Here is a 26,381-nt window from a genome sequence, read left to right as displayed (position 1 = left end):
CTCACGGAATCCTTCACAGTACACAACGCCTTCCACCAAGGTCAAACTTGTCTACGGTTTACACACGGTACAACACAGTACATCACAGTACAACACAGTACACCCTTGCCACTCACGGCAAAACTTGTAAATGACTTCCCCCAGTAAATTATACACCAATAATTCACACTCTACCACAACACAACAGTAAAATATATAACCAAGGGAAATCTCCCTGTTACCACTTTTCACTGCTGAAAAAGGGAATCAAATTACAGCGAATACATACACATAGAAAATTAACATGGAAGTAAATAACTCACTTTACCTCTGAATGTGTCACTAGGTGTCTTCACACACGTCATAAATCACAGTTGGGCCCAATCCTCAACTTGATGACAAACAGGGTAGACTCACGTCTCCAATTCCCATTCACCTCCCCAGGTGGTCCCAGGGACAGAGGACAGACGGAACACTGGGGGCGAACCCAGCTTCAGAGTTTTATTACCCAAACGGAAACAGTGTACTTACATTAATGATGTGGGGCCCCTCTTTCACTCACACATACACGTCAATCACACTCCCACTGCTGCTGCTGGATGATGACGTAGGCGTCCTCACTTCCTACACGTGGTCAAGGTGGAGCACAGGGTCCCAGACCACGGGGTGTTAGCTCTACACACACACAGAGACCAGGATGGCGCAGATACACCGGCTCAGGCAAGCTAGAGTTGCACACAACAGCAGGGATGCGGTACCACGCCCTTCCACTTGGCACGGTACCCCAGGATACGACGGTACACGGTGTTACGACGGTACACGAGATGGAGTCCTTCACTGTTCCTCAGAATTATAACATTTAAGGTTTCTCTCTCTCACTGAAACCCTTTCTAGCACGTCTCACAGCAGTATCTTCAAGCACAGATACGATCGACGGCGGATGTCGCTTTTGTAGCCCGATAATTAACGCCTCACTCACAGTCCAGTTCCTCTTAGATGGCGTCCCACAATTACGCGGCTAGATGACAAGTTCACACGGCTCGATACAGGCCTCTCTCCGCTTACCGGATTCTTACGCACGGCACACGGAAAGATAGCAAGATGTTGGCGTGACTTTAGCAACGTTGCAGGCGGATATTTCCAGATGCTTGGCCTAGCACGGAAAATACGTCGACAGGGTACAACGTCCAAGGTAAGAATGTCGTTTCCCGCCAATACCATGCCTGGGGTACCATGCGGTACCCCTCATCGTCTTGGCCAATCACGGTTCAGCATTTCTGAGGCCCAGGCCCTCAGCCAATCGCGCACCTGCTCCACGACGCTACCCCCACTCACACACGAGGTGGACACGTGATAGGGGGGGGGGGGTCTATGGCCGTTAACCCCCCATACCTCCCTCTCGACACTTGACTTGTACAAAAATTCCCTGAAATCAACTCCCTCCTGTAATTTCCTTCACAGACCTGATACAGCGATCAGGATGACATCAATGGCTAGCAAATGTCATGGGCTGTCCAACGACACCCAACACGACTGTGGAAAAGTTATATACAGAAAGTTGAAACACCGTGCACATCACCGGTGCACTATGCAAATTCGTACTCAATTCAGTGCACGAGAGAGCAGGGAAAATATGTCCCCTGACATCCAGTACGTTGTTATTTTACTGTGTAGATTTGGCACTTGGCCCTCCAGTATCTTCCAGGTGTATATTATTTGATATCTCTCTCGTCTTCTTTCTAGTGAGTACATTTGGAGGGCTTTGAGACAATCCCAATAATTTAGGTGCTTTATAGCGTCTATGCGTGCCGTATATGTTCTCTGTATTCCCTCTATTTCAGCATATAGTTTCACCCTCTAGTTTCATTCCAATATTTTCAGAAATGGATTTTAGACAATTTTTTTTTAAAGAAGAACTTTTGTTGATAAGGAGAACAGCTCCTACTAACTGGAACTAAGGGATAATGCAGTAATAAAGAGATGCAAGCACATCTCTGATGCACAAAGAAGAATAATAATAGAAGTATCCACAAAGTGGATATGCAGCTGGTGCTTTTATTGCATTGCTGAGTAATACATAATTACACCAATAATAATGAGTATGTATGTTATTATGCTTTGTTTTGTTATATATCATACAAATACATTGTCCAATTGTAAAATCTGTTACTTTCACCAATGTCCAATTTTTTTTTTTTAATGGAGAATTTTTTTTTTATTTGTTTATTATCTGATTTTGTTGTAACCTCTACATCCTAGAGAGTGCATACCTGTCTCTAATTATGTGAAGATAGAATTAAATTGGTCAACAAATAAAACAAGTCATAACTGGCAGAACTTGGGACTTTGAATTTTTTCTGAGGGGAGCCCCTATGGCTCCCTGAAACTTATGGGGCTAATGTATGTTACCTGGTTGATACCTGGTTGATGGGGTTCTGGGAGTTCTTCTACTCCCCAAGCCCGGCCCGAGGCCAGGCTTGACTTGTGAGAGTTTGGTCCACTAGACTGTTGCTTGGAGCGGCCCGCAGGGCCACATACCCACCACAGCCCGGTTGGTCCGGCACTCCTTGGAGGAAACAATCTAGTTTCCTCTTGAAAATGTCCACGGTTGTTCCGGCAATATTTCTTATGCTTGCTGGGAGGGTGTTGAACAACCGGGGACCTCTGATGTTTATACAGTGTTCTCTGATTGTGCCTATGGCACCTCTGCTCTTCACTGGTTATATTCTGCATTTTCTTCCATATCGTTCACTCCAGTATGTTGTTATTTTACTGTGTAGATTTGGTACTTGGGCCTCCAGTATCTTCCAGGTGTATATTATTTGATATTTCTCTCGTCTTCTTTCTAGTGAGTACATTTGGAGGGCTTTGAGACAATCCCAATAATTTAGGTGCTTTATCGCGTCTATGGGTGCCGTATATGTTCTCTGTATTCCCTCTATTTCAGCAATCTCTCCTGCTCTGAAGGGGGAAGTGAGTACTGAGCAGTACTCAAGACGGGACAACACAAGTGACTTGAAGAATACAACCATTGTGATGGGATCCCTGGATTTGAAAGTTCTCGTAATCCATCCTATCATCTTTCTGGCTGTCACAATATTTGCTTGGTTATGCTCCTTAAACGTTAGGTCATCAGACATTATTATTCCCAAATCCTTTACATGCTGTTTTCCTACTATGGGTACATTTGATTGTGTTTTGTACTCTGTATTATGCTTAAGGTCCTCATTTTTACCGTACCTGAGTACCTGGAATTTATCACTGTTAAACATCATGTTATTTTCTGATGCCCAGTCGAAAACTTTATTAATATCAGCTTGAAGTTTTTCAATGTCTTCAGCCGAGATAATTTTCATACTGATTTTTGTGTCATCTGCAAAGGATGATACGAAGCTGTGACTTGTATTTTTGTCTATATCTGATATGAGAATAAGGAAAAGCAGCGGTGCAAGGACTGTACCCTGAGGTACAGAACTTTTAACTGCACTTGGACTAGATTTTATATGGTTGACCGTTACTCGCTGAGTCCTGTTTGACAGAAAACTGAGTATCCAGCGTCCTACTTTACCAGTTATTCCCATTGACTTCATTTTCTGTGCTATCACGCCATGGTCACATTTATCGAAAGCCTTTGCAAAGTCTGTGTATATCACATCAGCATTCTGTTTTTCTTCTAATACCTCAGTGACTTTGTCGTAGTGCTCAAGTAGCTGTGAGAGGCACGATCTTCCCGCTCGAAATCCATGTTGGCCTGGGTTGTGAAGGTCATTGGTCTCCTTGAAATTTGTGACCTGACTCCTAATCACTCTCTCAAATACTTTTATGATGTGCAATGTTAGTGCAACTGGTCTATAATTCTTTGCCAATGCTTTGCCCCCTCCCTTGTGTAGAGGCGCTATGTCTGCTACTTTAAGTGCATCTGGTATCTCCCCCATGTCCAAGCTCTTCCTCCACACTATACTGAGTGCCTGTGCTACCGGCACTTTGCATTTCTTTATAAATAAAATAAATAAATAAATATGTTTATTCAGGTAAGGTACATACATACAAGTGATGTTACATTAATGGATTGATATATAGATAGAGCTAGTATATACAATGCCTAAAGCCACTATTACGCAATGCGTTTCGGGCAATAAATATTGAATTCCATGAGTCTGGACCTGGGGCCAAGTGCATGGGCATGTTTTCAATTTCTCTTTCAAAATTTAGTGCGCTCGTGTTGATATCAGTTAAATTTACAGGGGTTTGAATATCCCGCATAAAGAAATTGTCTGGATCTTCCACTTTCATGTTGTTTATTGGAATGCTAAACATGTCCTCTTACTGCTTTTTTAGGATTTCACTAATTTCTTTGTCATCCTCCGTGTATGAACCTTCACTTGTACGAATAGGTTCAGTACTGGCAGTGGTTTTTGCGTTTGATTTCGCATATGTGAAGAAATATTTTGGATTTTTCTTTATTTCCTGAATTGCTTTCTGTTCTAACTGCCTTTCTTCAGTTTCATATGAGTGTTTCAATTTCCGCTCGATTTCTTCAATCTCCCTATTTAAATTATTCCTTCTCTGTCGGGAAATTCTTGTCTGCATAAGCAGTTCCGTTATTTTTTTCCTGCGTTTATAGTGTCGTCTGCGTTCTCTTTCTACGTTGGATCTCTTTCTGGCTTTCCTCAAAGGAACATGTTTCAGACAGACTTGATACGCTTCCAAAGTCAGTTTTTCTATTCCTTCTGTAGGACTTGTATTACTTAGAACAGTTTCCCATGGAATGTTTGTAAGTTCCCTGTTTATTATCTCCCAGTCTGTCCTTTTATTATTAAAATTGAATTTACTGAATAGCCCCTCTCGCTTTATCAACATTTTAGGTCTATTCTGAGTATTGATGGTCGTTTGCACTTCAATGAGCTTGTGATCTGAGTATGTGGTATCTGATATCGTAATGTCTCTGATAATGTTTTCGTTGTTCGTAAAGACCAGATCTAGAATATTTTCATTTCTCGTTGGCTCCGATATCTGCTGATTGAGTGAAAATTTGTCACAGAATCTAAGTAGTTCTCTAATCTGTGGTTGGTTAGGTCCCGATAGATTTCCGGGTATAATATTATTGTTTGCTATTCTCCACCTGAGACTAGGCAAGTTGAAGTCACCTATATGTTATATTAGACCGTGACATTAGCTATGGAGTTCAGACCTAACAGGGATCATAAGCCAGAACCTGGCCACTTCAGAGAGGTTTCAGGGAGCAATGGTCCTGGAAAATCCCCGTGTGGTTGGGGGTTTTCCTTATCTGCCATCGACCGGGGTTAGGCACCCAAAAAGGTAGACATAACAAAACACACCCCACATGGTATGAAACCAACAACAAAAACCAAACAGAGAGGTAGAACTCCCTACAATCCCAATGAAACAAGCAAACAAGCAAACAAGCAAACGTAACACATTACTGCCGCTCGTCTGCGCAGCCCTCCCTTTCCCGAGAGGGGGAAGGGGGGCCCCCAGACCTCACTGCACCGGCTACATAGCACTCCAGTTCATAAGCTAATGTCAACCGGGACAGACACTTCTCTGGCCTCAGCTTCCTAGGTGACGTTTGCCTTCGTGGCACTCACTGCCGTGTTTTGTGTTGTGCGGTGGCCTGGTGTTCCTCATCAGTACCAGGGCTTCATGCGCTTAGGGGCTTCCTTCCCTAAGTGCCCTGTGAGTACTGGCTCCGTGTGACAGGGTTATCTTCCCTGGGGAGTTCGGGAACCATTCCCGTAGAGATTCTTGCTGCTTGGCACTTGCCTTGCCCTTGCGGCCAGCTGGGGCTTGGGGCCTCTTGTTTGGCCCTGGGTAGGGACTGGTATTGTGCTGATTAGGGCATCAAGGTGTTGCGCGACCTGCTACCTATGAGGTGACCGGTTCCTGTTGCCTCTGGGGACAGTGTACTTTTGCGGGGTTTTCTTTTGTTTTTATTTTACTTTGCCTGGTGGGGGTCTGCCTAGTGTGGCTATAGTTCCACTGGTAGTGTTTGGTGGCTCTCTGCTAGGTCCCTGTGATTGTACACATCGCAGGGGTTTTCAGTGTTGGCATCTACCCCTTGTTAGCTTTGGGTGTTAACCGGTTAGCAACACCTTGCCCAGGCTTCCCGTAGCAGTCAGCCTAGGGACCCCTGGAAAACCCTGTCAGGGCTTGGTGGACCACTGGATGTGTCTTCTGGGTTCCATCCCGTCTTGTGCGGGTTCATTGGTTGCTGTGCCCTTGTCTCAGGGTGATAGTCGCCTCTTTTACCTCCGTCATGCTGCCTGTTGGGTCACTGACACCTTGACCCGGAGTCTTGCGAGATGTGTCCTCTGCTTGTTCTCCAGTACTCTTCAGATGGCCTTACTGTTCCGAGTCCAGACGGCATCCGCGTTGCAAGCTTGGTTTAGGTTGCTGCAACGCGCTAGGTTGGTTTTCCACCTGGATGCCTCGGGGCCGCTCCATTTTGGTTAGGTGTTGTTCACGCCCTTTCCCCTCCCTGTTCCCGGCTCCTGACCATCTGCGGGTTTCGGGGTCGGGGCGGGGTTTAGTTGGTGCAGAGACTCGGACGGCTTCGGGGGCTGCCCCGTTTGGGTTGGGGACGGAGGTTTTCGAGCCTGATCCCCTTGCCTAGGCTTCTGGGTATTACCAGCAGCCCCTCTTTGCTGCCTTTCCTCAGAACTCTTCCTTTTCTTTAAGGGCAGAGGGCATGGAGGATGGCTTTGCCCGGGCCTTATGTTGCGGGTTCCCGGGGCTGTGGAGGATGCCCGCTAGCAGTTCTGGGGCTGTTTGCCCCTACCTGGGTTTTCTGCTTCTGGGTGGGGTTTTTTGTCCCTCTCGTCTTCTTGCTTCCCACATTTGCTGGCGTGTTTTCAGATCTATTGCTTCGGTCACGACTCCTTGTTCTGGTGGCCATTTTCTTTTTGCGGGTTGCTTCCCCACTTGGCCACCAGCGGCGCTGTGGTTTGTTTACTTGTGCCTGGGTGTGCGAGCTCGCATTTTGGGTGTGTTTTTCACCTCCTTCAGGGGTTTTATCCTCCTGTTGCTGTTCTTTGCTTTTTCTGGGGTGTTCTGTCCATCTTCTGTTCCTCTGAAATGCTTGGGTGTTGGTTTTAACACCAGTTTTTATGTTTTCTGTCTATTTGGGTCTGGTTCTTTTGTCTTATTTGGGTCTGGTTCCTGGGGTTTGGGTTCAGTGTCCCGGTCTATTTATGCTTGCTCCCACACCTTGTGTTCCTCGGTTTCAGTCCGTTTTGGCTGTTTTCCTGGGGGTTCTGTCTGTGTGCTGTGCTTTGCCCTTTCTGTGGTGTATTTCTGCCGGCAAATGTGGTGGTTTGGGCTCCCTCGGGGTTCGATTCCGGGTTCCTTTTGGTTCTTTGGTTTTGTTCCGGAGGATTCTTCCTCTGAGGCCCCCTTTGTGGGTTCAGGGGGGCTTTTAGTTACCTCATGAGTGACCCGGTTCTGCCTTCTGGGGTTCCGGGGTCTTCCTGGCTTGTAGGCTGATCTTTTTGGGTCTTGGCACGTGTTTAGGTCATGCCGGGGCCTTGGGTTTTTGTTGTCGAGGTGGGCCTTTTGGTGCAGTTTTTGTGCTCTCTTGGTGCTTTCTTTGTTGGGCTGGCATGGTGCTCTATGCCCACTGGTTGGCAGCTTGTCTTTTTCTTTTCTATCTATGTTTTTGATTTATACATTTTATATAAGTCAATGTGTGTATACAAAAAGGGCTCCTCCCCTTTTGGGGGATTTGGGGCTGGCGGGGTGGGCTTCTTCCCCTGCGCTTCATGTCATCTTAGGGTGGGTGCATTTGGACGCATTCGATCAGCCCCATCCTTCTGGGGTTCCTGCCTGTTCCAATGCCGTCACAGGCCTTTGCGGATCTGTGATTCTTTTGGACTTGTTCAGTCTGCACCCTGGATTATTTGCCTCTCTTTGGATGACTGTTATCTCCGGTCCGGCTTCTGTTGGGGCTGGGTGCCTGGATGGTGTCCCTGGACCTCAGGGTCACATCTTGGCACGTTCCTCTTCAGGGTTCCTGGACTAGCACAGTTGGTGGTGGGGCTTCAGGTTTGCCGCTTTGGTTGCCTTCTCTAGTCTAGTTTGCAATTGGCACCTCGTGTATTTACACTTCTTCAACAGATCTTGGTGACCTGTCTGCATCTGCTCGGGATGCGGTGTCTGGCCTACCTCGACGACTGGCTGGTGTGGGCTCCCAGTAGGTCTGCTTGTCTGCTCGCCAGTGGTGTGTTTTTTTTTCCAGATCGCCGGGTTCGGGTTCCTGGTGAACCGGAGGACATTCCATCTGGTTATGTCCCGAGTTCTGACCTGGCTGGATATTGTTTAGGACTCTTGGGCCGCTTCTTTGTCTCTCCCTCCAGAAGCGTTGCTGCGGCTGTGATCCCGTCTTCGGCTGTTTCTGAGGGGGGGTCTCAGGTCACTTGGAGGTTGCTCAAGTGGTTGTGCGGGAGCCTGAACTTCGCCGTGCTGGTCTACACACTTGGTCGGGTTTGGCTTTGGCATCTGTTTTGGTTCCTTTGGGAACGATCCTTCCGCTTCTTTCGCAATCGTTGGGTTCGTCCTCTGGGGACTTTGTGTTGGTGCTGCGTCGCCAGCTTCCTCTTTGGGGTTTTCGGGGTTCTGTGCCTTAGCCCCTCCCCGAGCCTTCGCTCGATGTGTTCACGGACGGGTCGTCTCTCGGCTGGGGCTTTGTGACCAGTGCTCACCAGGCCGGCTGGGGACAGTAGGGTCGTTTCGGGTCATTCGGGGCTCTACCATCCGGCTCCGTTCAGACTGTTCTTCGGTGGTTCATTGCCGGAACCACGGGGATTCTCTTCAGTCCTTGCCTCTTTGGGGTTGGTCCCTTCGAGTGGCTCGTCTGCTGGATTCTCGAGGTTTGGCTTTCCGTGCGATTCATGGGAGTGTCCAATGTCCTGGCGGACGGCCTGTCTCGGTTCATTCCTCTGTTCGTGGATTGGCTGGTCATCACCAACTCGTTTCATTGGCTTTGCCGGATGTACAGAATCTCCGGACATGGACATCTTCGCGCCGGCGTGGTCTCGGCGTCTTTCATTCTATGTGGTGCCCTTTCCCGCCTGCGATGCGTTCGCTGTGGATGCCTTTCGGCAGGACTGGTTGAGGTGGAGTTACCTGTACCTCTTTCCCCGGTCCAGCTGTTGCTTCAAGTTCTGGCTCGTTTAGAGTCCTTTTTAAGGAGAGTAGTCCTCATGGCCCAGCTTTGTTTTCAGACGCTGCTTGTTCGGTGTTCGAACCCGGGGCATTTCCTGCTGCTCCGCCTCTTTCGGCAAGTCAAACCAGTCCGGTATGTGGCTGTTTCGGCCTTCTACTCGGCTCTTCGCATCTAGTTTTTTGACACGAGTGTATCTCGATCTCTATGGTGGCTTCGTTGATGGTGTCCCACCTGCGAGCTTCGGCGACAGTAAGTAGTTCCTGGCATTTCTTTTCGCCTTTTTCTTGCTCATCAAAGGTTATTTTCTCTTTTGTATTGGGTTATCTTGTCCTTTCTTATTCTTTCAGGACCATTAATTGATGCTTCTTCTGTTGCCTTGTATTGTGCGGCATTGGCGGAGCCACTCCAGTTGCGTTCGGGGTGGACATGACATCCGCTGCGTTCCGTACGCTTTCTCGTGCTTTGTTTCACCTCCGACCTGCTCATGCACCGCCTGAGCCATCCTGGTCCTTGGTCTGGGGCTCAGGTCAGGGAGCTTCCGGCTCTCCTTCGGAAGAGCCGGAAGAGGGGTTTCTGCTCTTTTGGTACTGGTGGTAGGTTTGTAAGTTTGCAGCCTTCTCCATCTTTCTGGTGAAGGCCGAGATGGCTGCTTTCCAGAGGGGGTCCTTTTGTTATTGATGCTTGGTTGGTTCAGCTGGGGGTGCATCATGTGTTGTGTCTGGTTGCAGATCTTCGCTGTTACTTGCTTGCTTGGCTGGGGATGCACTTTGGGTTGATCTGGTTCCCCTCATTCCCTGTTCCAGGGCTCGAGTCTCTCAGATCGTCTGCAGGGTTCTTAAGTCTGCCAGCTTCTGACATTATTAGGCGATGCTGTGGTCACACGCTGAACAGGAATGCTGTGCGCTCATGCTGCGAGCGCCAGCCTTGGTTGCTCATTCACTACTGAGGCTCTCACACCCGGGAATGTGGACCATGATTTTTTTTATAGATGGCGTCTGTTTACAAGAGCTCTCAGGAAGCTGATGTAAACCCCATGTAGCCGCGGGAGTTTTGAATGGAACGTGAAAAATACAAATACCTGGAGGCACGTAGCACACCCCAGACGTGGGCCTGCAGGCGCGTTGCGCAGTTAAAGGGTTAAGAGGCACATCAAACTGGAAAAGATGTAAAGACATGCCACTAAATGGTTCCTAGAATTGAAAGAGGAGCTTTGAAGAGGTGTTTAAGGAACTAAATATGCTAAAGCTAGAAGTTAGAAGAAAAAAGGTGATTACTATATTACTAAATATTAACATGAATACAAAAAAATGATAAAGGGGAATTTTTGAGACCTGGAACTTCAAGAACAAGAGGTCATAGATTTGATCAAACTAAACAAAGCCGCCGAAAAAAAAATTGGAAATTCATTTTCACGAACAGAGTGGTACATGGTTTGGAACGAATTAAGTGAGGTGTTGGTGGAAGCCAAAACCGTCAATAGTTTCAAAGCTTTATAATAGAGTACAGTACTGGGAAAATGGGACACCATGAGCATACAGGTAGCTCTCTCATCTTGTAACAACACTTAGGTAATTACACACACACACACACACATTCAGTCATTCATTCATTCACTCATATTTGACATAATACAGTATTATATTGACATGCAATAGAATACCAGTTCTGCTTAAAAGGATTTATTCACTCTTGTACGAGATATGAAAAATTTATACCTTATTTTAATTTGCCGTGATCAGTTTTATGTTTGTTTGCTAAGGCAAGCTATTGTAACAAATAATATCATTATTTTCACCATATTGTGTTATCATGAGTTATACCAGTATACAAGACTGAGGTTTCCTTCCTTGATTTGTCCTAATGCAAGGTCCTTGTTCAATGTTTCAGTATTTGATAAAATTAAATATTCATAAGGTTTTGTCCTTACAGAGTGAAGAGGATGTTGGCATTGAGGCCAAAACCTATATAGCAACTCAAGGCTGCCTACCCTCCACTAGTGCAGATTTTTGGTGGATGGTGTGGCAGGAGAATACAAGAGTAATTGTCATGACAACCAAAGAAGTGGAACGAGGGAAGGTACAAAGCTGTAAAACATTTCCTCAGGGAGCCCCTTGTGGCTCCCCGAAGATATTATATACTGTACTGATAGAGTACCATCTAATAGGTTGCATCAGCCATGAAGTTCTATAGGGAACCTTCTGGGGACCTCACAGAGGTGCAGGGAGCAGTGACATTTAGTGATTTAGTATGCCACCACATGGGAAGCAACTAGAAAGTCAGCATGTCAAAACAAACCACTGCTGGGTTTCATTGACACCAAAGCCTCTAAAACTGCAAGATAGAACTTCCCTAACTATGTAAGCAAACAAGTGGAGGGGGGGATACATCCCCCCCCCCCCACCCATTTTTAGGGGAGGGGGAGGTAGCCTACCATCAGCTGGCATCTCCACCCTCAGTGCTATGCTGGTGTAGTGGGTACCAGGTCACCTCTCGATGCTCTGGCTTCGGTATTCTGCTGGTTCAGTTAAGTGGTGGTTTTTATCTTTGGTGGTGTTTCCTGTACATTGTACAGTGAACCTAGCTTTGAGAGTGCTTGGAGCTGCATGTGTGCAGGGCTACCTTCCCTATGTGCTCCCTAGTGCTGCTCTTGCATTGCAAAGGTTATCTTCCCTAAAGTGTTCAGGAGTTACTCCCTTAGATGGTCTCCTCATTTGTGGTGGTCCTTGGTGAGGGTGAACCAGGTCTCTTGGGACTTTACTGTTTTAACTTGGGTCACTAGTGGCATTGGCTGGCACTGCACACTGGATAGTTTATGTGCTTCTTTTGGCACACCGAGATCAATCTTCCCAGGCCTGTGAACCAGGCTGTGTCAGCTTAATTGCAGATCAGGCATAATGATCCCAGTGACAATGTGTTCTGTTTGTTTCTATTTCCCCTTCAGGGTCCGGAAATTCCCTGTAGGTTCAGTGCCTGTATGGATATCCCTCTTGAATCTGCTCTTGTTTCCAGCAAGTTTGAGGGTGGATTGTCATCCATACCATGTGATACCATTCAGTCCACTCAATCCATCTGTACTGTGAGTTGGGTTGGTGACACATTCAACCCCGAGTCTTGTGGGGTGAACTTGCTCTCCCATTTGACTTCCTTGTAGTCCTGATAAGGTTAGGCAGCGACCACTTTGCAGTTTTTTTCTCGGTTGCAGTGGTCTGGGTTCTGCGTTTGGTTGGGTGTCTCTCAGCTGGTGGTTATGGACCTGGAATTGGAGGTATTTGAGAACTTCTACCATCCACTCCTCTTTCTTTCCCTATAGACATGGTTTGCCCCTCTTCTGATTCTTTCCCCCTCTGCCCCTGCTTCCAGCCCAGGAACATCTACGGGTTTCTGGGTTGGGGCAAAGTTTAGCTTGGGATAGTTTAGCAGGAGACTCTTGAGGTATTCCCCTGCCAATTTAGATACAGAGGCATTTGAGCATGCTTGTCCCACCAAGGCTTCTCTGTCTTCCTTTAAGCCAGCCTCTCCTTTGAAGCCTTTCCCTTGGTCTCCGCTTTGCTATCCCGGGCTGTGGGTGCGGACACCAATGTTGCCACTGAGCCCTTGTCCGCAGTTTCCTGGGCTTGTGGGGACATCGGGTATGGGCTCCTGTAACAAATAATATGTTTTCACAATGTGAAAAAGAAACAAGTGGTACTCCACTTATGAGGTCCTGCCTCCCATTTAACTCTTCATGGCTCCTTGTTCCCTCTAAGGGGAATGTGTCTGTCTCCAGGGAGGTTTATGTATCCCACTCCCTGTGTAATTACCTAAATGTAGTTACAGGATGAGAGCTACGCTCGTGGTGTCCCGTCTTCCCAGCACTCTTTGTCATATAATGCTTTGAAATTAATGACGGTTTTGACCTCCACCACCTTCTCACCTAACTTGTTCCAGCCATCTACCACTCTGTTTACAAAAGTGAATTTTCTTATATATCTCCGGCAGCTTTGTTTCATTAGTTTAAAACTTTGACCTCATGTTCTTGAAGTTCCAGGTCTCAGGAATTCTTCCCTATCAATTTTATCGATTCCTGTTACTATTTTGTACGTAGTGATCATATCGCCTCATTTTCTTCTATCCTATGGTTTTTGCATATTTAATGCCTCTAATCTCTCCTCGTAGCTCTTGTCCTTCAGTTCTGGAAGCCACTTAATGGCATGTCTTTACACCTTTTCCAGTTTGGTGATGTGCTTCCCAAGAAATGGGCACCATACAACCACTGCATACCAACTTTGGTCTGACAAAAGTCGTGAACAATTTCTTTAGTATTTCTCCATTCATCTATTTAAAAGCAATTCCGAAGTTAGAAAGTGTAGTATGAGCTCCTTGCATAATGTTCTTCATGTGGTCCTTAGGTGATAGTTTTCTATCAAGAACCACCCCCTAGATCTCTTTCTTTGTCAGAATTCTTTAAAGATTTCTCACATAATTTATAGGCTGTGTGGGGGTCTGTTTTCCCATTCCACATTCCATAATATGGCGTTTATTCACATTAAACTCTGTTTGCCAAGTGGTGCTCCATATACTTATTTTGTCCAGGTCTTCTTGAAGCGCACAACAATCATCTAAGTTTCTTACCTTCTCTATTATCTTAGCATCATCAGCAAACATGTTCATATAATTCTGTATTCCATCTGGTAGATCGTTTATGTAAACAATGAACATTACAGGTGCAAGAACTGAACCCTGTGGTACATACTCCACATGAGACATTTTTTCAGTCCGATACATTGCCTCTGATTACTGCCCTCATTTTTCTATCAGTTAGAAAAATTTTCATCCATGTTAGAAGCTCACCTTTCACCTCACCAATATGTTTCAGTTTCCAGAACAACCTCTTACGTGGAACTCTGTTGAAAGCCTTTTCTGTGGGGAGCCCCTACGGCTCCCTGGAGCTTATCGGGCTAATGTATGTTATGTTAGATCGGGACATTAGCTATGGAGTTCAGACCTACCAGGGACCAGCGCTAGAACCTGGCCCCTTCAGAGAGGTTTCAGGGAGCAATGGCCCTGGAAAACCCCATACGGTTGGGGGTTTTCCTTATCTGCCATCGACCGGGGTTAGGCACCCAGAAAGGTAGGCGTAACAAAACAAACCCCACATGGTAAGAAACTACAACGAAAACCGAACAGAGAGGTAGAAAATTCCCTACAATCCCAAGGAAAACAATCAATCAAACAATCAATTTACTGCCGCGCCGGTTGTCCGCGCAGCCCTCCCCTCCCGGGAGGGGGAGGGGGGGCCCCGGACCTCACCACGCCGGCTGCCGTCAGTTCGCAAGCTAGTGTCAACTGGGATAGACGCTTCTCTGGCCTCAAATTCCTTGGTGGTGGTTGCCTCGTGTAGCGTTCTCTACTGTTTTTGTGTGGTGTGCGGTGGCCAGGAGTACTTCATCAGTGCCGGGGCTGCATGCACCTAGGGGCTTCCTCTCCTAGGCGCCCTGTGAGTACTGCCCTTGCGTGTCAGGGTTATCTTCTCTGGGGCGTTCGGGAACTGCTCCCGTAGAGGTTCTTGCTGCTCGGCATTTGCCTCACCCTTGGAGCCAACTGGGGCTTGGGGCCCTTGTTTGGCCTTGGGTAGGGAGTGGTATTGTGCTGGTTAGGGCGTCAAGGTGTTGCGCGGCCTGCCACCTAAGCGGCGACCGGTTCCTGTTGCTCTGGGGACGGTGTACTTTTGCGGGGTTTTTCTTTTGTTTTGTTTTTGTTTGCCTGGTGGAGGTTCTGCCTCGTGGGCCCATAGTTCCCCTGGCATTGTTTTGGTGGCCCTCTGCTAGGCCCCCATGCTTGTACACGTCCCAGGTGTTTTCAGTACAGGTATTATCATTTACCCTTGTTTTGTTTGGGTTTCTTAACCGGTTAGCAACACCTTGCCCGGGCTTCCCGTAGTTGCTACCCTACGGGCCCTGGAAACCCCTGTCGGGGCTCGGGGACCCATGGATGCGTCTCCCGAGTTCCAGCCTGCCTTGTGCGGGTTTGAAGGTTGCAGTGTGCCCTTGTCTCAGGGTGACAGTCACCTGTTTTGCCTCCGTCATGCTGCCTGTTGGGTCAATGACACCTTTGACCCGGAGTCTTGCGAGTCCTGTTCTCTGCTTGTGCTCCAGTTTTACTCTGAGGATGTTCCTATTAGAGTACAGGCAGCATTAGCGTTGCATGTTAGATTTAGGTTATTGCAATGCGCTAGGTTGGTTTCCCGCCTGGATGCCCCGAGGCTGCCCCGTTTTGGCTTTAGGGACCCTGACCTGGGGGCGTTGGTCGCTATGGCTTTGGCTCCTGCCGCGCCCTCTGGTCCTTCCCCTGTGGTTCTTCCTGCACCTCCCCCCCTGTGTCCGGCTCCGAAACGTATGCGGTTTTCGGCCTTGGCAAAGGATTTAGTTGGTGGTGAGACTCGGGCTGCTTCGGGGGCTGCCCCATCCGGGTCGGGGACGGAGGCATTTGAGCCAGTTCCTCCTGCCAAGGCGTCTGGGTCCCACCAGCAGGCCCCCTTCTTGTCTGCCTTTCCCTTGGACTCTACCTTTTCTTCAGGGGTAGAGGGTTTGGAGGACGGCTCTGCCCCGGGTCCCGACGTAGGGGATCCTGGGGCTGGGGAGGAGTCGGCCTGGGGGCCTTGGGCCCCCTGTGACCCTACTTGGGTGCTTTTGCCTTCCCCACGGGGTTTATTGTTGCAGGGGGAGGGGTTTTCTTACCCCCCTTCCCTGTATGAGTATGATTTGGGTTCGGCTCCTCCCCGAGTTCGGTTCCGGGCGCCTTTGGGTACCTCGGCTCCGTCTTTCCAGGGGTTTGCTACTTCTCGTATCTCCGCGAAGGTGTCGCGGGAAGCTCTTGCTGCATACCTCTTGCAAGACCCGGGTTATGCCTCCCCAATGGATCCGTCCTTGTTTGAGTTCGGTTCCTCTTCCCGTTTTTGGGTGCGTTTGGAGGTTCCGGAGTCTTCCTGGCTAGCAGACTTCCCTTTTTTTTCGTTGGGGGTGTGGCATGGGTTCTGTCAGACCCGCACGCTTGATTGGCGGGAGACTGCTACTTTTATGCAGGTTTACCTGAGGGGCGAGTTTGAGCACCTTAATGCGTGCTTATTCGCTCCCGTGCTTTCTCGGGATGTTGGCCTTTTCCAGCTTCACGTGCAGGTTCCTCAGCTTTCAGCTTCATTGGTTGCGGAGGAGTTGCGCACCCGTGGGCATTTGGCTTCGGTCTTGCGTTTCTTTTCCCTTCTCGAGCTCTCTTCTGCTTGGCTTGAGGAGGATGTGGGAGTGTTGAGTGAAGGGCCTTCGTCCGGGGCGCTGTCTTCGGCAGCTAGGGCGTCGGCTGCACTGTTGAAGCTCTTTGCGCCCATCCTGAAGGAAGCGGTGTCTGTTTTTTGCTTCTCGCCTCGCGTGCCGTCAGGCTGTGCTTGCCCTCTCTTTGGAATCCGCTTGGGCCCTGGCTCTTAGGTTTTCGTCTCCTTTTTGTCCGTTGCTGTTTGCAGAGTCTGCGCTGTCCCAGTTTCTGCATGCGGCTTCGTCTAGTTGTCGTCCTATGACGGACTTGTTGATTCTCCGGAGCAGTCGTTCTCGGCAGTTTCGGAGGGGTCGTGCCAGGGTTTCGGGTTCCGCTGGTCGAGGTGGGCCATTGGTGCCAGTTTCTGAGCCGTTGTTCCCTTCGGGGCCAGCATCGTCTGGTCGGCGCAGTGATCGCCCTGTTCGACGGTTGGGTTCTCGTAAGGGGCATCGGCCCTTTCGCGGTTTGCCCCGTTGACGGGGCGAAGGAGGGGAGGCTCGCTCTGTTTGCCCACACTTGGTCCCACGATTTGTGGGCCTTTTCGGTCGTGTCATCCGGCCTGCGGTGGCGTTGGGCGACTCGTCCTCCTTTGGGGGGTTCGGGGCTAACAGGGCAGGTTTCTTCTCCTGCGCTTCGTCAAGTCATCTTGGAGTGGGTGCGCTTGGGCGTGGTCGAAACGACTACGTCCCTCAGGTGGGTTTCCCATCTGTTTCCAGTGCCGAAACGGGACTGTGTGGATCTGAGGTTCATTCTGGACTTGTCCCGTGTGAACCCCTGGATTCCTTGCCCCTCCTTTCGGATGACTACTCTGTCTCAGGTCCGGCTTCTGTTGGAGCCGGGTGCCTGGATGGTGTCCCTGGACCTCAAGGACACGTATTGGCACGTTCCTATTCATCCGGGGTTCAGGGACTGGTTAGGTTTCGTGGTGGGGCGTCACGCTTACCGTTTTCAATGCCTACCTTTTGGCTTGAATCTGGCACCTTGCGTTTTCACGCGTCTGACCTGGGTTGTGGTGACCCGTCTGCATCTTCTAGGGATTCGGGTTTTGGCTTACCTCGACGACTGGCTGGTGTGGGCTCCCAGTCGGTCAGCTTGTCTGCTCGCCAGGGATATGGTTCTTTCCCAGCTCGCCAGGTTCGGGTTCCTGGTGAACTGGAGGAAGTCTCATCTGGTTCTGTCCCAGGTTCGGACCTGGCTGGGTCTTGTTTGGGATTCTCAGACCGCTTCCTTGTCTCTCCCTCCAGCGGCATTGTGACGGCTGCGAGACCGCCGTTTGCTGTTTCTGAAGGGGTCCCGGGTCACTCGGCGGTTGCTCCAGCGGTTGTGCGGGAGTCTGAACTTCGCCGTGCTAGTCTACCCGCCGGGTCGGGTTTGGCTTCGGCGTCTGTTTTGGTTCCTTCGGGGACGTCCTTTCCGCCTCTCTCGCGATCGTTGGGTTTGCCCTCCGGGGGTCTTATGTCGGTTGCTGCGTCACCGACTTCCTCTTCGGGCTTTTCGGGGTTCGGTGCCTTGGCGCCTTCCCGATCCCTCGCTCGATGTGTTCACGGACGCGTCGTCTCGGCTGGGGCTTTGTGACCAGTGCTCACCAGGCAGGCCAGGGACGGTGGGGTCTGTCCTTCCATCGGGCTCACAGCACGGTTCGGGAGTTCGCGGCTGTCTGGTTCGCGCTTCGGAGGATTCGGGTCGCTCGGGGATCGACCATTCGCCTCCATTCGGACTGTTCTCCAGTGGTTCATTGCCTGAACCGCGGGGGTTCTCTTCGGTCCTTGCTCTTTGGGGTTGGTCCCTTCGAGTGGTTCATCTGATGGATTCTCGGGGTTTGGCTCTCCGTGTGGTTCACATCCGGGGAGTGTCCAACGTTCTGGCAGACGGTCTGTCTCGCTTCCTTCCCCTGTCTACGGAGTGGACGGTAGACGGCGACTCGTTTCGTTGGATCTGCCAGACGTACGGTCTCCCAGATGTGGACCTCTTCGCGTTGGCGTGGTCCCGGCGTCTCCCTATATATGTGACGCCCTTCCCCGACAGCGAGGCGTTCGCGGTGGATGCCTTTCGGCAGGACTGGTCGAGGTGGGGTTACCTATACCTCTTTCCTCCGGTCCAGCTGTTGCTTCGGGTTCTGGTTCGGTTAAAGACGTTCCCAGGGAGAGTAGTCCTCGTAGCCCCTTGGTGGCCGGCCCAGCCTTGGTTTCCGGTACTTTTGGCTCGGTGCCTGAACCCGGGACGTTTCCCGTGGCTCCGCCTCTTTCAGCAGGTCGGCCCGATCCGGTACGGGGCTGGTTCGACCTTCTCCTCTGCTCTTCGCGTCTGGTCTTTTTGACGCGGGTGTATCACCATTTCTATGGTGATCAGGTGGCTTCTTTGTGGTGTCCCACCTGAGAGCTTCGTCTAGGCAACAGTATGAAGTTTCCTGGCATTCTTTTCGCCATTTTCTGGCTCTTCGTAGGTTGTCTTTTCTTTCGGATCGGGTTGTTTTGTCCTTTATTTCTTGGCTTTTTCAGGACCGTCATTTGATGCCTAATACTGTCGCCTCGTATCGTGCGGCGCTGGCGGAGCTGCTCTAGCTAGCTTTCGGGGTGGACATCACACCCTGCCCCATTTCGTAAGCTTTCCCGTGCTATGTTTCACCTCCGGCCTGCTCATGCGCCTCCTGAGCCGTCCTGGTCCTTGGACAGGGTGCTCTCCTATCTTTCCTCTCCTCGGTTTGTGGTGGCCCCTTCAGTTCCTGATTGTTTTTCCAAGGCTTTGTTTTTGTTGGCATTGGCCTCTGGGGGCCGGGTAGGGGAGCTTCATGCTCTCCTCCTGCGCAGGGGTTTCTGCTCTTTTGGTCCTGGGGGTAGGTTTGTCCGTTTGCAGCCTTCTCCATCTTTTCTGGCGAAGAACGAGACGGCTGCTTTCCGGAGGGGCCCGTGGGTCATTGATGCTTGGTTGGTTCGGCCATGGGTGCATCATGTGTTGTGTCCTGTTGCAGCACTTCGCCGTTACCTGCGCGCTTCAGCCGGGGTGGCTGGGGATGCACTTTGGGTTGATCCGGTTTCCCTCGTTCCCTGTTCCAGGGCTCGGGTCTCCCAGGTTGTCCGCAGGGTTATTAAGTCTAGCCAGCCTGCGGTTTATCCTCGCGCCCATGACGTTAGGAAGTTTGCGGCTTTGGCTGCCGTGTTTGGTAATATGTCTTGGGCACATATTCGGGCGCGTGGATTTTGGAAGTCGAACAGGGTCCTGGCCGCCCGTTATTTGGTGAACGTCCCTGCTCCTCGTCGTTCTTGTGTTGCTTTGGGTCGCAGGTTGCAGCCAGTTGTCTCGACTTCGCGTTGAGGAGTTTGTGACCGCCGCCTCCCGGGTAAGTCCCCTTTTCTGTGGGGAGCCCCTACGGCTCCCTGGAGCTTATCGGGCTAATGTATGTTATGTTAGACCGGGACATTAGCTAAGGAGTTCAGACCTACCAGGGACCAGCGCCAGAACCTGGCCCTTTCAGAGAGGTTTCAGGGAGCAATGGCCCTGGAAAACCCCATATGGTTGGGGGTTTTCCTTATCTGCCATCGACCGGGGTTAGGCACCCAGAAAGGTAGGCGTTTACAAAACAAACCCCACATGGTAAGAAACTACAACAAAAACCGAACAGAGAGGTAGAAAACTCCCTACAATCCCAAGGAAACAAGCAAACAAAGCAAACATCACACTTTACTGCCGCGCCGATCGTCCGCGCAGCCCTCCCCACCCCGGGAGGGGGAGGGGGGAGCCCCGGACCTACCGCGCCGGCTGCCAAGCTTCAGTTCGTTCGCTAATGTCAACCGGGATTGTCGCTTCTCTGGCCTCAGTTTCCTAGGCGATGTTTGCCTTGTGTGGCGTTCACTGCCGTGTGTTGTGGTGTGCGGTGGCCAGGAGTACTTCATCAGTGCCGGGGCTGCATGTACTTAGTGGCTGACTTCCCTAAGCGCCCTGTGAGTACTGCCCTTGCGTAACAGGGTTATCTTCCCTGGGGCGTTCGGGAACCATTCCCGTAGAGGTTCTTGCTGCTCGGCATTTGCCTCGCCCTTGGGGCCAGCTGGGGCTTGGGGCCCTTGTTTGGCCCTGGGTAGGGATTGGTATTGTGCTGGTTAGGGCGTCAAGGTGTTGCGCAGCCTGCCACCTAAGCGGCGGCCGGTTTCTGTTGCCTCTGGAGACGGTGTACTTTTGCGGGGTTTTTCTTTTGTTTTTAATTTTTCTTGCCTGGTGGGGGTCTGCCTAAGGTGGTTATAGTTCCACTGGTAGTGTTTGGCGGCCCTCTGCTAGGCCCCCGTGCTTGTACACGTCTCAGGGGTTTTCAGTGCTATAATCTACCCTCTTGTTATGTTTGGGTTTCTTCACCGGTTAGCAACACCTTGCCCGGGCTTCCCGTAGTTGTTACCCTACGGGCCCTGGAAACCCCTGTCTGGGCTCGGGGGACCATTGAATGTGTCTTCCGGGTTCCAACCCGTCTTGTACGGGATCGTTGGTTGCTGTTCCCTTGTCTCCGGGTGACAGTCGCCAATTTTACCTCCGTCATGCTGCCTGTTGGGTCACTGACACCTTGACCCGGAGTCTTGCGAGTGATTCTCTGCTTGTTCTCCAGTACTCTCCTGATGTTATTACTGTTCAGAGTACAGGCGGCATCCATGTTGCAAGCTAGGTTAGGTTGCTGCAACATGCTAGGTTGGTTTCCCACTCGAATGCCCCGTGGCCGCCCCGTTTGGTTAGGTGCTGCTCGCCCCTTTCTCTCCATGTTCCCGGCTCCGGACCGTCTGCGGGTTTCGGGGTCGGGGCGGGGTTTAGTTGCGGCAGAGACTCGGGCGGTTTTCGGGGGCTGCCCCGTTCGGGTTGGGGACGGAGGTTTGAGCCTGTGCCTCCTGCCAAGGCTTCTGGGTCTTACCAGCGGCCCTTTCTTGTTGCCTTTCCCATGGACTCTTGCTTTTCTTTCAGGGCGGAGGGCTTGGAGGACGGCTCTGCCCCGGGGCCTCTGTTGTTGGTTCCCGGGGCTGTGGGGGTTGCCTGCTAGCAGTTCTGGGGCGGTTTTGCCCCTTCAGGGGTTTTTCTGCTGTTGGGCGGCGTTTTTCGCCCTTCCAGTCTGCTAGCTTCCCACATTTGCTGGCGTGTTTTTGTGTATTTAGCGTCAGTCACAGCCCCTGCTGGTGGCCATTTTCGTCTGCCGGTTTCACGGCGTGGCCACCAGGGCGGCGTTGCGGTTTGTTTACATGGGTCTGGGTGTGCGAGCGAGCGTCTCTGGTGAGTTTTCAAAAACATTTCAGGGTTTTTGTTCTCCTGTTGTCGTTTCTTTGTTTTTCTGGTGTTTTCTTGCCGTTGTCTGTTCCTCTGGGAACGTTTGGGTGTTGATTTTGGGTCTGAGCCTATGGGTTTAGGCTCAGTGCCCCTGGCTGGTATGCTTGCTCCCACACCTTGCCCCTCGGTTTTCGGTCTGTTGGGACCGTTTTCCCAGGGCGTTCTGCTGGGGTCTGTGCTTTGCCTTTCAGTGGTGTTCTCCGCCGGCAAATGTGGTGGTTGGGCTCCCCCTTGTTTGATTCTGGGTTCCTTTGGGTTCCTTGGTTTCGTTCTGGAGGTTTCTTCCTCTTGGGGCCCCCTTTTGTGGGTTCAGGGGACTTTGTTTCCTCGTGTGACCCGGTTCTGCCTTTTGGGGTTCCGGGGTCTTCCTGGCTTGCAGACTGAGCTTTTTGGGTCTTGGCACATGTTGTGGTTGTGCTAGGACTTTGTGGTTTTGCTGTTGGGGTGGGCCTTTTTGATGCAGTTTTGTGCCTTCTTTGCCTGGCCGGCGTAGTGCTCTCTGCCACTAGTCGGCGGCTTGTGCTTTTACAATATATGTCCTCACCTAGTTGTGCTTGTGGGGGTTGAGCTCTGGCTCCTTGGTCCTGCCTCAACCGTCCATCAACAGGTGTATCGGTTTCTGTGCCTCTTGGGCTCTATCATGTCTGCATGTGACATTGTATGGGGGTCAGCCTCGTTACTTGTGTGAGGAGTCGCCACATTACTGTACTTCCTAGTGCTTTCCTGTTCCCATTCTGACACTATAAAAAAAAAAAAAAAAAAAAAAAAATTAATTCTATCTGTGGCTCTTTTGGGTACTCCGTTTCCACCTGTGTCCCCTAGTGCGTGTGCCCCTTGTGTTACATAGCCTGTCCTTATCAACCCTGTCGATTCCCTTGGGTATCTTGAATGTGGTGATCAGGTCTCCCCTCACTTCGTCTAACAGCGAAGTGTGGTTTCATTCCCGTAGTCTCTCCTCATGACTTCAGTAGTGTACTTTTTCTTTCTGAAGGGGTTCTGTTCCCTTCTCTGTTGACTGGGCGCTGGGGGAGCAGCTTGCTCTGTTGCCTCTCGCTTGGTCCCGCTGTTGGTGGGCGCTTTGGGTTGTCTTCCGGCCTCTGCTGGCGTCGGAGGACGGCTTCTCCCCCTTGGGGGGGGGGTTCAGAGCTGGCGGGGTGGGCTTCTTCCCCTGCGCTTCGTCATTTCCTCTTCGTGGGTGTGTGGGGCGTGGTCGATCCGCCCCATCCTTCTGGGCTTCCCGTCTGCTCTTTGCAGTCATGAGCTTTTCCCGTCTGCTCTTTGCAGTCATGAGCTTTTCCAGTCTGCAGTTCTTCTGGACTACTTCAGTCTGCGCCCTGGATCCTCTGCCCTCCTCGGAGGACTGTTGTCTCCTGTTCGGATTCTGTTAGGGCCGGGTGCATGGATGGTGGACCTGGACCTCCAGGTCACTTCTTGGCACGTTCCTCTCCAGTTTTTCTGGGGCTAGCACGGTTGGTAATTACCTATGTGTACTTACCTAAGTGTAGTTACAGGATGAGAGCTACTCTCGTGGTGTCCCGTCTTCCCAGCACTGTCATATAATGCTTTGATTATAATTGTCATATTGTCATATCATGATTGTCATATGTCATGTCTTAATATGATTGTCATATAATGCTTTGGTGGTGGGGCTTCAGGTTTGCTGTTTTATTGCCTTCCCTATTTTGTAAAGGGCACTTTGTATACTCTTTGCATCTTTACCGGATCTTAGTGCCCTGTCTGCGTCTGAGATTCGGTGTCTGGCCTACCTCGACGACTGGCTGGAGTGGGCTCCCAGTCAGTCCGCTTGTCTGCTCGCCAGGGGATGGTTCTTTCCAGATCGCTGGGTTTGGTTTCCTGGTGGTCTGGAGGTTTGGTTTCCTGGTGGTCTGGAGGTTTTACCTTCTGTTTCCGTCCCGGGTTCGGACCTGGGCCTTGTTTCAGGCTCTTGGGCCCCTCGTTGTCTTCCCTCCGGAAGTGTTACTGCGGCTGTGGTCCCGCCTTTGGCTGTTCAGGAGGGGGTCCCGGGTTGCTCAGCGGTTGCTTGGGCGGTTGTGCGGGAGTTTGCACTTCGGCGTGCTTGTCTGTCCACGGAGTCGGGTTTGGCTCCGGCGTCGGTTGGTTCCTACGGAGACTCCCCTTCCGCCTCTTGCATTCCTTGGGTTCCTCTGGGGATCTGGTGTTGGTGCTGCGTCACCAGCTTCCTCTTTGGGGTTTTCGGGGTTCCGTGCCTTGGCACCTCCCCGAGCCTTCGCTCGATGTGTTCACGGACGGGTCGTCTCTCGGCTGGGGCTTTGTGACCTGTGCTCACCAGGTCGGCCGAGGTTGATGGAGTCTGTCTGTCCGTCGGGCTCTCAGCCCGGTTCAGGTGTTCATGGCTGTCTGGTTTGCGCTTCGGAGGGTTTGGGTCACTAGGTGCTCTACCATTCAGCTCTGTTTGGACTGTTCTCTGGTGGTTCTTGCCGGAACCACAGGGGGTTTGGTTAACCGTGTGGTTCGTGTCCGGAGTGTGTCCTGCGTCCTGGTGGACAGCTGTCTCGGTTCTTTCCTCTTCGTGGGTTGGCCAGTCGTCGCCGATTCGTTTTGTTGGCTCTGTTGGGCTTATGGACTCCTGGCCATGGACGTCTTCGGGTCGGCGTGGTCTAGGCGTCGCCCGTTTTGTGGCGCCCTTCCCACCTGCGAGGACTTCACGGTGGAGGCTTTCGGCAGGCCTGGTCGAGGTGGGGGGTACTTGTACCTCTTCTCCCGGTCCAGCTGTTGCTTCGGGTTCTGGCTCGGTTGCAGCCCATTCCCACGAGAACAGTCCTTATGGTTCCATGGTGGCCGGCCCGGCCTTCTTTTCAGCCGCTGCTTGATAGGTGTCCGTACCCGGGGCGTTTTTCCTGAGGCTTCGCCTTTTTCAGCGGGCCGCATCGGTCCTATCCGTGACTGGTTCGGCCTTCTCTTTGGCTCTTCGCGGCTGGTATTTTGACGCAGGTCTCACCATTTCTATGGTGTTCAGGTGGCTTTGTTGACGGTGTCCCACCTGCGAGCTTCGTCTTGGAGACAGTATGACGTTTATTACGTTTTCTCGCGTTTTGTTTACTCTCCGGCCTGCTCATGAGTCGCCTGAGCCATCCTGGTCTTTGTTCAGGGTGCCTTCTTATCTTCCCCTCAGTTTGTGGTAGCCCCTTCGGTTTCAGTTTCCTCCTCTTTGGTACTGGTGGTAGCTTTCTTGGTGTGCAGCCTTTCTCTGTCCTGGCGACGGTCGAGACGGCTGCTTTCCGGAGGAGTTCTTGGGGTATTGGTATTTGTTGGGTTTGGCCGGGGTGTGCGTCCTGTGTTGTCCGGTTGTGCTTTTTGCTGTTGCCGGTGTACCGTGCCTGGGGATGCGCTGTGGTTGATCCGTTTCCTTCGTTCCCTGTTTTCAGGGCTTGGGTCTCCCAGGTCGTCCGCAGTGTTTTCCTTCTTCCTGCGGTCTGTCTTTGCGCCCATGCTGTTCAGACGTTTGCAGCATTTGCTGCTGTGTTGGTGACGTCTCGGGCGCAGGGATTTGTGGGTCGCCCAGGTTTTTGGCCGCCCATCCATATGTGCGTCTGTGCTTGGGCGTTCTTGTTGCCTTGGGTCGCAGGTTTGCGACCGGTTGTCTTGGCTTTGCGTTGCAGAGTTTGTGGCGGCCGCCTCCCGGGTTAGCCCTTTCTTTTCCTTCTCTTTGGGTATGAAGCTCCAGGGAGCCGTAGGGGCTCCCCACAGAAAACCAGCGTTGAATGTAATGAAACGCCATTTTCTGGGTGAGCCCCGGAGGCTCCCTGGAAACCCTCCCTCCCACCGGTCTGCAGTTTTTTCGCGTTGGTTGAAGCTTAGCTTCCGAACTGGAGCTTGGCAGCCGGCGCGGTAGGTCCGGGGCTCCCCCCTCCCCCTCCCGGGGTGGGGAGGGCTGCGCGGACGATCGGCGCGGCAGTAAAGTGTGATGTTTGCTTTGTTTGCTTGTTTCCTTGGGATTGTAGGGAGTTTTCTACCTCTCTGTTCGGTTTTTGTTGTAGTTTCTTACCATGTGGGGTTTGTTTTGTTACGCCTACCTTTCTGGGTGCCTAACCCCGGTCGATGGCAGATAAGGAAAACCCCCAACCATATGGGGTTTTCCAGGGCCATTGCTCCCTGAAACCTCTCTGAAGGGGCCAGGTTCTGGCGCTGGTCCCTGGTAGGTCTGAACTCCTTAGCTAATGTCCCGGTCTAACATAACATACATTAGCCCGATAAGCTCCAGGGAGCCTCCGGGGCTCACCCAGAAAATGGCGTTTCATTACATTCAACGCTGGTTTTTTCCTTCTCTTTGGGTATGTAGCTCCAGGGAGCCGTAGGGGCCCCCTACAGAAAACCAGCGTTGAATGTAATGAAACGCCATTTTCTGGGTGAGCCCCGGAGGCTCCCTGGCTACCCTCCCTCCCATCCGGTCGGCGGGATTTTTCGCGTTGGTTGAAGCCTAGTTTCCGAACTGACGGCAGCCAGCGTGGTGAGGTCCGGGGAGGGGAGGGCTGCGCGGACAACAGGCGTGGCAGTAAATTGATTGTTTGATTGTTTTCCTTGGGATTGTAGGGAGTTTTCTACCTCTCTGTTCGGTTTTTGTTGTAGTTTCTTACCATGTGGGGTTTGTTTTGTTACGCCTACC

General features: G+C 51.2%; 1 protein-coding gene across 12 annotated transcripts in view; it reads left to right on the top strand.

Annotated features, from left to right (window-relative positions):
• The window catches only part of LOC123757839 (tyrosine-protein phosphatase non-receptor type 11), a 301,801-nt gene that overhangs the window by 199,849 nt on the left and 75,571 nt on the right, over positions 1-26,381 (top strand). For all 12 annotated transcript variants that reach the window (XM_045741772.2, XM_045741746.2, XM_045741711.2 and 9 more), the window contains one exon: positions 11,090-11,236. In XM_045741772.2, the coding sequence (XP_045597728.1) occupies positions 11,090-11,236 (147 nt within the window). The remainder of the gene's footprint in view (positions 1-11,089; positions 11,237-26,381) is intronic.

The sequence above is a fragment of the Procambarus clarkii genome, chromosome 22 (genome assembly GCF_040958095.1).
Source record: "Procambarus clarkii isolate CNS0578487 chromosome 22, FALCON_Pclarkii_2.0, whole genome shotgun sequence".
Classification (NCBI taxonomy): domain Eukaryota; kingdom Metazoa; phylum Arthropoda; class Malacostraca; order Decapoda; family Cambaridae; genus Procambarus; species Procambarus clarkii.
This window is presented reverse-complemented; position numbering and strand designations above follow the sequence as displayed.